We start from the raw sequence: 17,130 nt of genomic DNA on the forward strand, positions 1-17,130 counted from the left end.
ACATCTTACAAGAACACTGATATTGATGATCAAATGCATTGGAAGACTAAGTTAAAGCCTCACAAGGATGTAATACTGATAGAAAATGACTGGCCTAAAGAATGGATTTAGCTAACTATCAGCTAATTCCCATGCTAAATAATTCTGCACAAGTTCATTGTTAAGGTACAAATAGCAGTTCAAGGCAGGAAATAAGTAATCAAATTAGTTAAAAAAAATACGAAAATGTATGTAATGGCTTGACATGACAGATGAGTTGTTTCTGTCAGTCTATTCCTACCCCACATTGGCTCCTCTAAATGTTAGGCATATGCATACCAGTATATCACTACAGCTATTATATAAATGATGTATTAAATGTAAATACTTAAACAGATGTGATTGTTTCACTCTAAGGAGCCTAGGCCAAGGACAAGGCAGGTGGCGTGTCCAGTGCAAGATGAACTCAGCAGGAGTTCCGGGTCAAGATGGCGGCTTAACAATGTGCGCATTTTAGTTCGTCCTCCAGAACAACTACTAAATAACCAGAAACAGTACAGAACAGCTCCTGGGGCCACGTCAGTGAACAGACACACAGCGTACCCCAGTCTGGACCAGCTGGACTGGCTGCGGCCCCCACAGAACCGTGAGTTTCCAAAGCTGCGGCGGCCGGTAACCCTCCCCCATGGGCTGCTTCCCAGAGGGGAAAGGAAAGGAACTTTACCTGTAGCAAGGACTGAGCACAATCAAACACCAATTGTGGAATTAATTAGCAAATTCTGACTACTAGAAATAGGCCCCCAGCTTAGGTGAACCTGGTCAAAGCGGAGGTTGCTCATTTTTGCCCGGGTGCCAAGGGGGCAGGGCTGACGGAAAAAAGGGGGGAAAAAAAGAAGGAAACAGAGGTTTTTGTGGTTGTGTTTCTACAAAGGCTTGACTGCCTTTGGATATAGCAGCAGGACTTCTCAGGCTGCAACTGCCCCAGGCACAGCCAGAAGTGAGCTCTTCTGGGGGCTTGTCTGGAGACTGTGCCTTCCCCAGGGGAGGGGTGAAGCCCAACTCAGGTAGAATCCCTCCCTCAAGGAATTCAGACACCAGGGCTTGGTAATTTGAAGCCATTAAAACCAGCCTACAACCTCTCCTCTGTCTCCACCATGCCCCCAGCAGGAAGAGTCCGCCAAAGTTAAAGGTACCGCATCATCTTACGCTGGTGGGACCTGCAGGTAGACAAGCGCCACATACTGGGCAGGATAAGAAAAACAGAGTCCAGAGACGTCACAGGAAAGTCTTTCAACCTGCTGGGTCTCACCCTCAGGAAAAACCGATGCAGGTGACTCTTTCCTCCTGATAGGAGGCCAGTTTGGTCTGGGAAAATCTGGCTGGGGTCTATAATATCTAAGTAGATCCTCCTAAGGGGGCGGGGGGGGGGAAGGCACCATACAAGCAGGGCAAGAAACAAGAACTGAAAAATTCTCCTGTTAAACAAAACTTAAGCTAGCGGTCCAGATAAAGCTGAACTGAATGTCAAAGAACAGATAGACAACAAATTCATCCAGCAAGAAACCCTACGTAAAAAAAGTGAAAGCAATCTCCAGAATAAACTAATTAAGGTAATTAAATGCCTGGACACCAACAAAAAATAACAAATCACACTAGGAAAATTGAAGATATGGCCCACTCAAAGGAGTAAAATTCAAATGACATACAGGAGCTGAAATCATTCATTCAGAATATATGAACAAACATGGAAAACCTCATTAAAAACCAAATCAATGAATTGAGGGAGGATATAAAGAAGGCAAGGAATGAACAAAAAGAAGAAATTGAAAGTCTGAAAAAACAAATCACAGAACTTATGGGAATGAAACGCAAGGGAGAAGATATGAAAAAGACAATGGAAACCTACAATGGTAGATTTTGAGAGAGAGAACATAGGATTAGTGAACTGGAGGACGGAACCTCTGAAATCTGGCAAGAAAAAGAAAATATAGGGAAAAAAAAGGAAAAATATGAGCAGGGACTCAGGGAATTGAAAGACAATACGAAGTGCACAAATATATGTGCTGTGGGTATCCCAGAAGGAGAAGAGAAGGGCAAAGGAGGGGAAAAACGAATGGAGGAAATTATCACTGAAAACTTCCCAACTCTTATGAAAGACTTAAAACTACAGATCCAAGAAGTGCAGAGTACCCCAAAGAGAATAGATCTAAATCGACATACTCCAAGACATTTACTAATCAGAATGTCAGAGGTCAAAAAGAGAGAGAGAATCTTGGAAGCAGCAAGAGAAAAGCAATCCATCACATACAACGGAAGCCCAATAAGACTATGCACAGATCTCTCAGCAGAAACCACGGAGGCGAGAAGACAATGGGATGATATATTTAAATTACTAAAAGACAAAAACTGCCAACCAAGAATTCTATATCCAGCAATACTGTCCTTCAAAAATGAGGGAGAAATGAAAACATTTTCAGACAAAAAATCACTGAGAGAATTTGTGACCAAGAGACCAGCTCTGCAGGAAATACTAAAGGGAGCACTAGAGACAGATACAAAGACAGAAGAGAGAGGTGTGGAGAAGAGTGTTGAAAGGAAGACTATAAGTAAAGGTAAAAAGAAGGATAATTAGGTATGACATATAAAATCCAGAAAGCAAAATAGTAGAAGAAAGTACTACGATGGAATATTATGCAGCTGTAAGACAGAATAAAGTTATGAAATATGTAACAATATGGATGGACCTTAAGGACATTCTGCTGAGTGTGATTAGCCAGAAACAAAAGGACAAATACTGTATGGTCTCACTGATATGAACTGACATTAGTGAATAAACTTGGAATATTTCATTGGTAACAGAGTGTGTTAGTTAGAGTCAGTTGTCAACTTGGCCAGGTGAGCATACCTAGTCTTGTTGCTACGGACATAAGCCAATGGTACATGAACCTCATCTGTTGCTAATTACATCTGCAGTCGGCTAGGAGGCGTGTCTGCTGCAATGAGTGACATTTGACTTAATTGGCTGGTGCTTAAATGAGAGAGCGCAATGTAGCACAGCCTAAGCAGCTCGGCATTCCTCATGTCAGCACTTGCAGCTCAGCCCAGGCCTCTGGAGATGCAGAAAGAAGTTACCCCAGGGAAAGTTGCTGGAACCCAGGGGTCTGGAGAGAAGACCAGCAGAGATCATCCTGTGCCTTCCACGTAAGAAAGAACCTCAGTGGAAAGTTAGCTGCCTTTCCTCTGAAGAACTAACAAGATAAATCCCCTTTTATTAAAAGCCAATCCGTCGTTCCGGGTCAAGATGGCGGCTTAACAACATGCACGTTTTAGTTCGTCCTCCAGAACAACTGCTAAATAACCAGAAACAGTACAGAACAGCTCCTGGGGCCACGTCAGTGACCAGACACACAGTGTACCCCAGTCTGGACCAGTTGGACTGGCTGCGAGCACCCCCTAAAACCGTGAGTTCCCAAAGCTGCGGCGGCCAGCGCCCCTCCCCCACAGGCCGCTTCCCAGAGGGGAAAGGAAAGGACTTTACCAGCAGCAGGGACTGGGCACAATCAAACGCCAATTGTGGAACTAATTAACAAATTCTGACTACTAAAAATAGGCCCCCAGCTTAGGTGAACCCAATCAAAGCGGAGGTTGCTCATTTTTGCCCCGGCACCAAGGGGGCAGGACTGACAGAAAAAGGGGGAAAAAAAAGAAGGAAACAGGTTTTTGTGGCTGTGTATCTACAAAGGCTTGACTGCCTCTGGATACAGTGGCAGGACTTTTCAGGCTGCAACTGCCCCAGGCATAGGCAGAAGTGAGCTGTTTGGGGGGCTTATCTGGAGCCTGTGCCTTCCCCAGGGGAGGGGTGAAGGCCCACCCAGGTGGAATCCCTCCATCAAGAAATTCAGACACCAGTGATTGGTAATTTGAAGCCATTAAAACCAGCCTACAACCTCTCCTCTGTCTCCAACAACCCCCCAGCCAAAGTTAAAGGTACCGCACCGCATCATCTTATGCTGGTGGGACCTGCAGTCAGACAAGCGCCACATACTGGGCAGGATAAGAAAAACAGAGTCCAGAGACTTCACAGGAAAGTCTTTCAACCTGCTGAGTCTCATGCTCAGGGAAAACCGACGCAGGTGACTCTTTCCTCCTGATAGGAGGCCAGTTTGGTCTGGGAAAATCTGGCTGGGGTCTATAATATCTAAGCAGACCCTCCTAAGTGTGTGTGGGGGAAAGGTACCACACAAGCAGGGCAAGAAACAAGAAAACAAGAACTGAAAAATTCTCCTCTGTTAAACAAAACTTAAGCTAAAGGTTCAGATAAAGCTGAACAGAATGTCAAAGAACAGATAGACAACAAATTCATCCAGCAAGAAAACCCTAGATAAAAGAACTGAAAGCAATCTCCAGAATAAACTAATTAAGGTAATTAAATGCCTAGATGCCAGCAAAAAATAACAAATCACACTAAGGAAATTGAAGATATGGCCCAGTCAAAGGAACAAACCAACAATTCAAATGATATACAGGAGCTGAAACAACTAATTCAGAATATACCAACAGACATGGAAAACCTCATCAAAAACCAAATCAATGAATTGAGGGAGTATATAAAAAAGGCAAGGAAGGAACAAAAAGAAGAAACTGAAAGTCTGAAAAAACAAATCACAGAACTTATGGGAATGAAAGACACAGTAGAAGAGATGAAAAAAACAATGGAAACCTACAATGGTAGATTTCGAGAGGCAGAACATAGGATTAATGAACTGGAGGACAGAACATCTGAAATTCAACAAGAAACAGAAACTATAGGAAAAAAAATGGAAAAATATGAGCAGGGACTCAGGGAATTGAAAGACAATATGAAGCGCATGAATATACGTGTTGTGGGTGTCCCAGAAGGAGAAGAGAAGGGAAAAGGAGGAGAAAAACTAATGGAGAAAATTATCACTGAAAATTTCCCAACTCTTATGAAAGACTTAAAATTACAGATCCAAATAGACATACTCCAAGACATTTAATAATCAGAATGTAAGAGGTCAAAGAGAAAGAGAGGATCTTGAAAGCAGCAAGAGAAAAGCAATCCATCACATACAAGGGAAGCCCAATAAGACTATGTGCAGATCTCTCAGCAGAAACCATGGAGGTGAGAAGACAGTGGGATAATATATTTAAATTATTAAAAGAGAAAAACTGCCAACCAAGAATTCTATATCCAGCAAAATTGTCCTTCAAAAATTAGGGAGAAATGAAAACATTTTCAGACAAAAAAATCACCGAGAGAATTTGTGACCAAGAGACCAGCTCTGCAAGAAATACTAAAGGGAACACTAGATACAGATACGAAGACAGAAGAGAGAGGTGTGGAGAAGAGTGTAGAAAGGAAGACTATGAGTAAAGGTAAAAGGAAGGAAAATTAGATATGACATATAAAATCCAGAAGGCAAAATAGTAGAAGAAAGTACTACCCATACAGTAATAACACTGAATGTTAATGGATTAAACTCTCCAATCAAAAGACATAGTCTGGCAGAATGGTTTAAAAAACAGGACCCATGTATATGCTGTCTCTACTCAAAGGTCACGAGGCCAAGGACACAAATGGACATTTACATGTTTATAGCAGCATTATTAACAATTACCAAGTGATGGAAACAGCCAAAATGTCCATCAACAGACAGTTGACTAAACAAACTGTGACATTTACATAAGATGGAATATTATACAGCTGTAAGACAGAATAAAGTTATGAAGTATGTAACAACATGAATGGACCTTAAGGACATTATGCTGAGTGTGATTAGCCAGAAACAAAAGGACAAATACTGTATGGTCTCACTGACATGACTGACGTTAGTGAATAAACTTAGAATATTTCCTTGGTAACAGAGACCATCAGGAGATAGAAATAGGGTGAGATATTGGGTGATTGGAGCTGAAGGGATACAGATTGTGCAACAGGACTGAATATAAAATCTCAGATATGGACAGCACAATACTACCTAACAGTAATGTAATTATGTTAAAACACTGAATGAACCTGCATGTGAGAATGATAGAGGGAGGAGGACTGGGGACATAAACGAAATCAGAAAGAAAGATAGATGGTAAAGATCGAGATGGTATAATCTAGGAATGCCTAGAGTGTATAATAATAGTGAAATGTGCAATGTACAAATTTAAAAAATGTTTTTGCCTGAGGAAGAACAAAGGAATGTCATTATTGCAGGGTGTTGAAAATAGATGATAATTAATACTTTAAAATGTCACCTTATGTGTGAGACTAAAGCAAAAAATGTTTATTTGTTACAAAATTTATATTTTGACTAGAGCATTTCCTAATATAACTCATGTAGATAGTTTGATTGAATGTCATAAGTACTTGGAATCTCAGGTAGCACATGAGATTTTACTGGTTTGTCCAGAGTGATGCCCCGATGAATCCCAGACTGATTTGATCAGTGCCTGGAAAAGTATTTGCAAGCCCTCTTCGGGGAATGGTGAGAGTGGGGAGAAATTCAACTTCTCCAAGTTGAATTCTTGATATTCTCACAAGCAGTGTGGACAACCAAAGCTATAGGCTGAGCCCCCAGGCTTGGGGTTTGTTCACATGAAACTTAACCCCATAAAGGATAGGTCAAGTCTACTTAAAATTTAGGCCTAAGAGTCACCCCCAAGAGAGCCTCTTTTGTTGCTCAGATGTGGCCTCTCTCTCCAGCCAACACAACGAGCAGTCTCACCACCCTTCCCCTCTCTGCGTGGGACATGACTCCCAGGGGTGTGGACCTTCCCGGCAACGTGGGAGAGAGATCCTGGAATGAGCTGAGACTCAGCATCAAGGGACTGAGAAAAACCCTAGAATGAGCTGAGAATTAACATCAAGGGATTGAGAGACCAAAGGGGGAAGAGTGAAATGAGACTAAGTGTCAATGGCTGAGAGATTCCAAACAGAGTTGAGAGGTTATCCTGGAGGTTATTCTTATGCATTAAGTAGATATCACCTTGTTGTTCAAGATGTAGTGGAGAGGTTGGAGGGAACTGCCTGAAAATGTAGAGCTGTGTTCCAGTAGCCATGTTTCTTGATGATGATTGAACAATGATATAGCTTTCACAATGAGACTCTGCGAATGTGAAAACCTTGTGTCTGATGCTCCTTTTAGCTACTATATCAGCAGACGAGTAGAACATATGGAATAAAAATAAATAATAGGGGGAACAAATGTTAAAATAAATTTAGTTTGAAATGCTAGTGGTAAATGAAAGCGAGGGGTAAGGGGTATGGTATGTATAATCTTTTTTTTTCTCTTATCGTTTTATTTCTTTTTCTGTTGTCTTTTTATTTCTTTTTCTAAATTGATGCAAATGTTCTAAGAAATGATGAATATGCAACTATGTGATGATATTAAGAATTACCGATTGTATATGTAGAATGGAATGATCTCTTAATGTTTTGTCTGTTAATTTTTTTAATTAATAAAAAAAGTTAAAAAAAAAAAAAAGCCAATCCGTCTCTGGTGTGTTGCATTCCGGCAGCTAGCAAACTAGAACACAGAGATTATCAAGACACAGAAATAGGGTAAGATATTGGGTAGCTGGAGCTGAAAGGATACAGATTGTGCAACAGGACTGAATATAAAAACTCAGAAATGGACAGCACAACACTACGTAACTAATACAATTATGTTAAAACACTGAATGAAGCTGAATGTGAGAATGATAGAGGGAGGAGGGCTGGGGGCATAAATGATATCACAAAGAAAGATAGACAATAAAGATTGAGATGGTATAATCTAGGAATGCCAAGAGTATATAATGATAATGATTAAATGTACAAATCTAAAAATGTTTTTACATGAGGAAGAACAAAGTCATTATTGCAGGGTGCTGAAAATAGATGGTAATTAATATTTTAAAATTTCAACTTACGTGTGAGACTAAATCAAAAATGTTTATTTGGTACAAATGTATACTTTGCCTAGTGCATCTCCTAATATAACTTATGTAGATAGTTGGTTGAACAACATAAGTACATGGAACCTTGGGTAGGACATTAGATTATACTGGTTTGTTCAGTGATGCCCCGATGAATCCCAGAGTGATTTGATCAGAGAGTGGAGAAGTATTTGCAAAGTCCCCTTCGGGGAATGGTGAGAACGAGGGAAAATTCAACCCCCCAAGTTGAATTATTGATATTCTCACAAGCAGTATGGACAGGCTGAGCTATAGGTTGAGCCCCCAGTCTTGGAGTTTGTTCACATGAAACTTAACCCTGCAAAGGATAGGTCAAACCTACTTAAAATTAGGCCTAAGAGTCACCCCCAAGAGAACCTCTTTTGTTGCTCAGATGTGGCCTCTGTCTCCAGCCAATACAACAAGCAAACTCACCACTCTCCCCCTGTCTACGTGGGACATGACTCCCAGGGGTGTGGACCTTCCTGGCAACGTGGGACAGAAATCCTAGAATGAGCTGAGACTCAGCATCAAGGGATTGAGAAAAACTCTAGAATGAGCTGAGATCCACCATCAAGAGATTGAGAAAACCTTCTCGACCAAAAGGGGGAAGAGTGAAGTGAGATAAAGTGTCAAGGGCTGAGAAATTCCAAACAGAGTTGAGAGGTTATCCTGGAGGTTATTCTTACGCATTAAATAGACAGCACCTTGTTAGTCAAGATGGAATGGAGAAGCTGGAGGGAACTGCCTGAAAATGTAGAGCTGTGTTCCAGTAGCCATGTTTCTTGATGATGATTGTATAATGATATAGCTTTCACAATGTGACTGTGTGATTGTGAAAACCTTGTGTCTGATGCTCCTTTTATCTACCTTGTCAACAGACGAGTAGAACATATGGAATAAAAATAAATAATAGGGGGAACAAATGTTAAAATAAATTCAGTTTGAAAAGCTAGTGATCAATGAAAGGGAGGGGTAAGGGGTATGGTATGTAAAATTTTTTTATCTCTTTTTCGGTTTTTGTTTTATTTTTCTGTTGTCTTTTTATTTCTTTTTCTGAATTGATGCAAATGTTCTAAGAAATGATCATGATGATGAATATGCAATTATGTGATGATATTGTGAATTACTGATTATATATGTAGAACGGAATGAGCATATATTACAGATGTTTGCGTTTGTTTCTTGTCATTTCTTTTTAATTATTAAAAAATTATATATATATAAAAAAAAGATGAACTCAGCAGGCCTTGTTCAAACCCCGTACATTCCAAAGAAAGGTCTGTTCCTCCAGCCCCTGCTCCTGGGAGACAATCTCTAAGCAGTTGGAATATCTTGCTTAATGGAAGTATCTTTGTTTACCTGGGGCCTTCAGCCAGGCTGTATCAGTTTGACCTCTGGAGAGGCTGGAGACTGATAACTAAGATCAGCCACTTGCATGCTCCCTGCCCACATGACTGAGCCCCCATAAACACCCTGGACCATCAAGGTTCAGGTGAACTTCGTTGGCTGGCAATATTCTGCCTATGCTGTTACACATAGTTGCTGGGAGAATAAGTGCTGTCTGTACAATTTCCCTGGGAAAGGATATCAGGAAGCTTAGGCTCAAGGATGGGCAGACCAAAACCAAGTCAAACTATTTGTATATACGATACTTTGGTAAATATATCAAATCATGGAGCATGACATGTCATAGACAGCAAGGAAGAGAGCATCAGGACAGTTGCTTTAGTAATGGAAAATACACCCTGAATTTTTTTTTTTGCATGGGTAGGCACCGGAAATGAAACCTGGATCACCAGCATGGCAGGCAAGAACTCTGCCTGCTGAGCCACTGTGGCTTGCCGATGAGCTACCGTGGTCCACCTGAAATAAATGTCTTATAAGACATATTTAGCTAACTATCAACTAATTCCCAGGTTAAATAGTCCTCATGTTAAATAGTAGTTGCCACAGCCAAGAGGATAGAGTCAGGTGTCACTGCTAATGGGTACTAGGCTTTTTTTGACAGACATAAAAATGTTCTACAATTGATTATAGCGACGAACTCTGTGAATATACTAAATACCACTGAGTTGTATACTTTAAATGGGTGAACTGTATGGTATATGAACTTCATCTACATAAACTTATCAAAAAAAAAAAAGAACAATGAAATACTGCAAATGTAGAAAATAAAGTAGGAATGGCAATCATATCTGAACTCCCCACCTCTCACCTTCACTACACCATCTTGGTTCCTGTATGTCTCTGGACACAAATCCCACCTCCACTCCCTCCACAGCCCAGCACTACAGCCCATTTTACCCTGTAGGAGTGAAGGGCTGTGGCTTTTACCTGGGTTTGCTTGATCAGCTGATGGAGCTCAGTAAGAAGTTCTGCAATGCGGGAGTCAGCAGACACAAGGGCCATGGTATATGAAGGGCACCTGGCAGGGAGGAGGAACAGGAGAGAGTCCCATTAGTGGCTTTGACAGCAGCTGTCCTGGAATTCTACTCACACCCAATGATGTCTCTATGCAATATGTTAATCCAAACCAAGGAATTCTTATAAAGAATCTTTCAAAGCCACATATCTAGCTCTGCTGCTAAGATCCTAATAAATTATTGAAGCTTTCTGGTATCTTTTTTTTTTTTCATCTATTCAATGGGTATCACCCCTAACCACCCTGCCATGTTTTTTTTGGGAGAACTCAAGATTTCAATGTATACTAAGGCACTTTCCAGGTCATAAAGCACTGTTGCTTCCTTACTATAGAGCAGCAAGAAATTGACTACCTAAAAAAAAAATCTCACTTAGGATAGTATGAATGTAGTCTGAAGAAAAAAAATGCTTTCGTACAATAAAAGACAAAGAATAAATAGATAAGAGGTAATTTTAAAATACAGAGCAAGTTACTAGAACTAGGTGAAAATAGATATATACCTAAAGATAAGGATAGTCTGGAAAAAGTAAAACAGGAAATTTTTTAGGATACTGAAATTCTGCATCATATCCTACCTTTCTATAAAGGCTGTTCAATCTACACATCTCCCTCTCCCCACCATGATCGGATCATGCGGAATACAGAGTAAATTTTTCCATATCTTTTGATATTCAGATTGTCTTAGAGTCTCTCTGCTATTTATTTAAAAAGTAACATACACACTAGGAATAGAAGGGAATTTCCTTGACCTGATAAAGGGCATTCATGAAAAATCTAGACCTAATAGCGTAGTTAATGGACAAAAACTACAAGCTTTTTCCTCTAAGATCAGGAACATAAAGCAAGGATACCCACTCTTGTCACTTTTCTTAAACATTGTACTGAAGGTTCTAGTCAAGGCAACTAAGCAAGAAAATGAAATAAAAGCCATCCAGATTGGAAACAAGTAAAACCAACTACGCAAATGGCATGCTCTTCATAGAGAAAATCGTAAAGAATTCACTAAAAGGACACTACTACAACTAATAATGAGGTTATTACAGCAAGTCTGCAGGATACAAAGATCAATATCATCAAAAATCAGTGGTATATATCATCAAAAATCAGTGGTATATCCATAAACTTGCATCGAATAATCTGAAAACAAAATTAAGGAAAAATCCCATTTATAATAGCATCAGAAGAAATAAAATACTTAAGAATAAATTTAACTAAAGAAACGTTTACTCTGGAAACTATAAAATACTGTTGAAAGAGGACCTCTATAAATGAAAAACATCTGGGTTGGCTTGAAGCTATAGACCCCGGAAAAACATGTTCCTGTTCTTAATCCATTCCTGTAGATGTGAATAAACAGGACCTTATGATGTGGTTACTTCACTTAAGGTGTGGCCTAGCTGAATCAGAAGGGGTACTACCCCTATTACTGAAGGTCTTAGGGAAGGTCACAGACAGAAAGCTGCCAGAAGCTACAAGAACCTGGAAAAGAAAGATGAACTCAAGAGAGGCCGCCATTTGCCCTGACATGTGACAGAAAAGCCAAGGACTGAGGATTGCCAACAGCAGTCCCGGAACGTCACAGTCTTCCTGGACAAAGTACCACTTTAATAACACCTTTATTTTGGACTTCTTTCAGCCTCAAAACCATGAACCAATAAATTCCAATTGTTTAAGCCAACCCTTTGCATAGTATTTGTTTTAGCAGTCAGGATGCTAAAAGGACATCCATGTTCATGGGTCGGAACGCTTAATATTGTTAAGATGGTAATACTCCCAAATTGACCTGCAGATTCAATGCAATCCCCTCTCAAGATAACTATGAGCTTCCCTGAAGAAACTGACAAGCTTATCCTAAAGTTTATGTGGAATTTTAAGGGACCTAGAATAGCAAAACAATCTTGAAAACGAAAAAAAAATTTGAAGGACTCTCAGTTCCTGATTTCAAAACCTACTATACAGCAACAGTAATCAAGACATTGTTGTAATGGCATAAAGATAGACATATATATCAGAGGAAGAGAATCCAGAGTCTAAAAACTAACCTAGACATCAATGACCATTTGATTTTCAACCAGGGTGCCATAACAATTCAACAGAGAAAAAACAATCTTTTCAGCAAATTGTGCTGGGACAATTGACTATTCATGTGCAAAGAATGAAGGTGGACACCTCCTCACACCAAATACACCAAGTATGAAAATTAACTTAAAATGTACCACAGACTTAAATATAAGAGTAAACTATAAAACTCTTAGAAGAAAACACAGGCATGAATTGCTGACTACTATTATTCCACTATTTCAATTTCTCCACATTCTTACCAACATCTATCATTTAATCACTTACCTGCTTATTAGAGAAGTAGTAGGTTTACAGAAAAATCATGCAGAAAATACAGATTTCTTGTATATTCTCCTCCATTATTAACACTCTGCATTAGTGTTTGTTACAACTGATGCAAGAATATCATAGCACCTATCACCTCTGCCTTTCCCTGGTAGAGGAAGAACTGTCCCTCAACTTACTAAAGATCAATCCCTCATCTGTGCTCTGAACCCCATCTCCTCTTGGATAGTCAGATGCCTCTCTCCTGTGCTTCATCAGCAAACAAGCACAATTAGAAGAGGCCATCTTTAAAAATGAAAACAGCTTCCAAATTTCATATCCCTCCTCTAGCTACCTACCCATTTTGTCCTTCCTCACAGCAAAACTTCTTAAATAAGTTGTCCAAGCATGTGCACCTCTACTTCCTCACCCCATTATACTTTTCAGTACACTAGCTTCTGTCCTTACCAGTCCAGCAGAAACACTCCCATCAAGAAAAAAATCAATAACCTCCTTCGACAGGCCCAACTCATTAAATCCTCCTCTGCCCTATCCAATTTGACCTCTCGGCACATGACATAGGTGCCTACTCCCTCCTCCTGTGGCTTCAGGGCTGCCTTCCCGTGGGGCTCCCCTTCTCCATCACACCTCCAGCTCCTCCTCTCCTGTCTGTCCTCTAGATGCTAGAGCTCCTCAGGGTTAGAGCCCAGCCCCTTTCCCTCCCCACTCCCTAGGAGATGGTCTGCTCCTGTCCCTCCAGCTGGGAGATGACATCTTTGTATTTCAGGCCAAAGGAGACTTCACAAGAAGGGGTGGTTAACAACATCAAATGCCCCAGAAGAGAAGTCAGAGGTGTATACTGTATAGGAGTTTCTGAGGACCTCAGGGAAAGCCAAGTCAGCGAAGGAAGCGGAAGCAAACAAACAGGAGGCAAGTGTGTAGAAGTCACAAACAGATAATGATTTCACTAGCAGGGCTGTGAAGCTGGGTGTATGTGTGCGCGCGTGCGCGCGCACATGCACACGCACAGCTTGAGGGTGAGGCAGAGTAGCTACAAAGTTCAGAAGTAGGGGAAGTTTAAGGATGTTGGCCAAGCAGGTTGAGAACAAGTACAAGTACCAGAGAATGGGGATGAATTTGAAGAGAAAGGAGGAGGGGTGGGATCCAGTCCTGAAATTTATCTAGTGCCATTTCTTATCATTTGCTAACATTCGTTTTAGCCTGCCTTATCGACAGACAGCAAATATAGGTTTTCCCGTCCCAGCCTGCCCCTCCCCCAATGGGACTGAACAGCATCACCTTTCCAGTTGCTCAGACCAAAACCCCAAGTTATTATTATTATTTTTAATTTGCCAAGGATACAAATGTTAGCCTTTCTCCAAGGATGAACCATCATGAAATCTAGGTAGGCAATCCAACACAACAGTAAAAGTTGGAAAAGATTCACCTTTGCTTTCCTAAACAGACTGGAAGCTCCTAAGACAAAAGCCGAAATCTCTGCTTTCACTAAGAATGTTCCACCGCCACCGCCACCACCGATTAGCAGTGTCAGGGATGTGGCAGGAAGTTGACAAATAATTGTTATTAATCCACACCACCTCTGTCAGGTCCTAATTCCCCCTACTCTCTATGAGGTCCATTTTTACTTTTCACAGCAACAATTCCAAACCTCATTTTTAAATTGTAGACTTTTTCTTGGCCCTTTCTCCCCTGCAAGCTACCACATCATCAAGATGAGTCTTATATCCTCATGCAGTAGTACAGCTCTACCAGAGAGGACCCACAATGGTCCACATGGACATTCTTTACACCAATATTACTTCTGTATGTTACAAATTTTCCATTAAAAAACTGTTTTTAAATCAGTATATCTGTCCATACAGTGAAGTACCACTTCACACCCCCTTGGACGGCTATTAAAAAAATGGAAAAAAACAAGTTCTGGTGGGGATGCAGAGAAATAGGAACCCTTGTATGTTGTTGGTGGGAATGGAAAATGGGGCAGCCACCATAGAAAACAGTTTGGCAATTCCTCAGAAAGTTAAACAGACTCACCATACAACCTGGCAATTTCACTACTAGGTATATAGCTGAAAGAAGTCAACACAGGGACTTGGAAAACTACACCAGTATTCATCGTAGCATTATTCACAATTGCGAAAAAGTGGAAGGAACCCAAATGTCCATCAATAGACGAATGGATAAATGAAAAGTGGCATATCCATACAATGGAATAGTACTCAGCTGTAAAAAGAAGTAAAGTCCTGGTACATGCTACACCATAGATGAAACTTGAAGACATGTTGAGTGAAATAAGACAAACACAAAAGGACAAATATTGTATGATTTATCTTATATGAAAGAGTTACCGTAAGTAAATTCAGAGAGAAAGAAAGCAGAATAGTGGTTACCAGAAGTGGGGGAAGGGAGACTGGGGAATTTTGCTAAATGAGTATGAGTTTTGGTTTGGGATGATGAAAACAATCTGGAAATACAGTGGAGAAAGGTTTTTGAATTTTTTTGTTTTTAGCAAGCAGTTAGGTCTAGCTGAGCTGAAACCCCAAATCAGTCTTCTCTGTAGCGGGCATCAGCTGAAATCTCTATAAAGTTATTTTAGTGTTAGTTGAGCTCTTTGGAATGTGCCCTATTGCTTGTGAAGTTCAGAGGCCATTCAGAAATCCTGTGCATCTTTTAACACAGGAATTCTGGTTAACTTCATGTGATTCTCAACAAAAGGAGAAAAATATTATGACGTATTCAAAATTGTTCTCACTGCATTATCATATCATATATTTCTACTATGGATTCCTTTTGTTTTTAATTTGCTTTTTAAACATATGTTCCCCTTCCCCTTCCCCCATTCCTTAGTAACAGCTAATGCATTTTCTGTCTCTGCAGCTTTTTTAAAAAATAACTTTATTCAATAATAATTCACACATCATATAATTCATCCTCAACGTGCAGTTAAGCAGTTTTTTTTAGCATATTCACGCAGTCGTGCAACCATCACCACTATCTAATTTTAGAACATATCATCACTCCAAAAAGAAACTTCATAACCATAAGCAGTTACTTCCCATTTTCCCCCTCCCCCAGCCCCTGGCAACCATTAAACTACTCTTTGTCTTTATGCATTTGCCTATTCTGCACATTTCACATAAATGGAATCATACAAGGCCTTTTGTGGATGGTTTCTTTCATTGAAAATAATGTTTTAAAGTTCATCCATGTTGTAGCATGTTTCAGTTGTTCATTCCTCTATTATTGCTGAACAATAGTCCACTATATAGAAAGGCTTCATTTTATTTATCCATTAATTGGTTGATAGACACGGGGGTTAGCTTTAGCTGGGAGCAGATTTTTATATCAAGAATTTGGAATTCATTCCCTTTTTTTAGCTATTTCTTTTCTAGGATGGACCTCTGTCAGGTGACAAGGCATAATATTAAAACAAAGAAACAGGAAACTCACCAATGCCATTCTCTTTTTCCAGGTATCAGCTCCTCTCCAGTTACTGCCTACCTTTAGTTGCCTGCCAATACTTTCAGATAGCGGTTTTTTATATTCTTTGCAGTTTATCATCATTATTTGTAGGAGAGTTGATCTGATAAAGCTAATCCACCATTACTGGAAGCATCGTCAGGGTATATTTCCCAGCACCTTGTCTCCATTTTGGTAAAAGCACTCCTAATTCCCTTTGGGGAATTATCCCTTACCTTAGCTCCAAGGATGGGTTCATGATGTGGGCCAAAGAAAGTATTATATTCTACCTGATGATTGTGACTGATTCAGAAAGAGTTATGTGAACTAAGCCAGCCCGTTCAAAATCAAGAGCTGAAAGCTCTTCTGCTGGAGCTATCTGCAAAGTGGCACCCCTCTTTCAGCTCCTTGTTAAGAGGGCAGCAGAGAAGCCCAGAATTACTGGAGACCCCATGAGGAAAGCCTGCCTGAAACAGAAAGTCTTGGTGACATGTGGATTTAGCCATGCCTGAAGCTGACGATGACTCTAGAGTTAGTAAGCACAACCTTTTCTCCTTAGGCTACTTTGAATTGGCTTTTGTTACCTCCCAACAATCCTATGAAATAGGTGCTACTAATTTAGTACTAGTGGAAATTTGAATCTTAGAGAAATAAATGACTTTACCAAGGTCATGGGACACTAATAAATAGTAGGCATGAAATACTCAAACTCCAGAAACAAACTCCAATACTTGAGCCTTCAGGACTCAAATAGCCCTTAGTATCGCCACACAACTCTTCAGTTCCATGTTCACCAAGCTACTCCCACTCCACAGTGACCACGAATCCTCACGTGACAGAACTTGGGTATTTTTTTTTTTCAGTGCAGATGATTCAAGTCTTTCAAAACCTTTGTAAGAATCTTTGCATACAAATTTAAAAATCAGGGTGGGGGGGAACCTTTCCCTTTCCATATGACCCCACTTTTCTAGCTC

General features: G+C 40.2%; 1 protein-coding gene across 14 annotated transcripts in view; it reads right to left on the reverse strand.

Moving 5' to 3' along the window:
• SGF29 (SAGA complex associated factor 29) overlaps positions 1-17,130 on the reverse strand; it is a 67,113-nt gene that overhangs the window by 20,472 nt on the left and 29,511 nt on the right. For all 14 annotated transcript variants that reach the window (XM_077141335.1, XM_077141342.1, XM_077141341.1 and 11 more), the window contains one exon: positions 10,264-10,354. In XM_077141335.1, the coding sequence (XP_076997450.1) occupies positions 10,264-10,354 (91 nt within the window). The remainder of the gene's footprint in view (positions 1-10,263; positions 10,355-17,130) is intronic.

This window comes from Tamandua tetradactyla, chromosome 23 (genome assembly GCF_023851605.1).
Source record: "Tamandua tetradactyla isolate mTamTet1 chromosome 23, mTamTet1.pri, whole genome shotgun sequence".
Taxonomy (NCBI): Eukaryota; Metazoa; Chordata; class Mammalia; order Pilosa; family Myrmecophagidae; genus Tamandua; species Tamandua tetradactyla.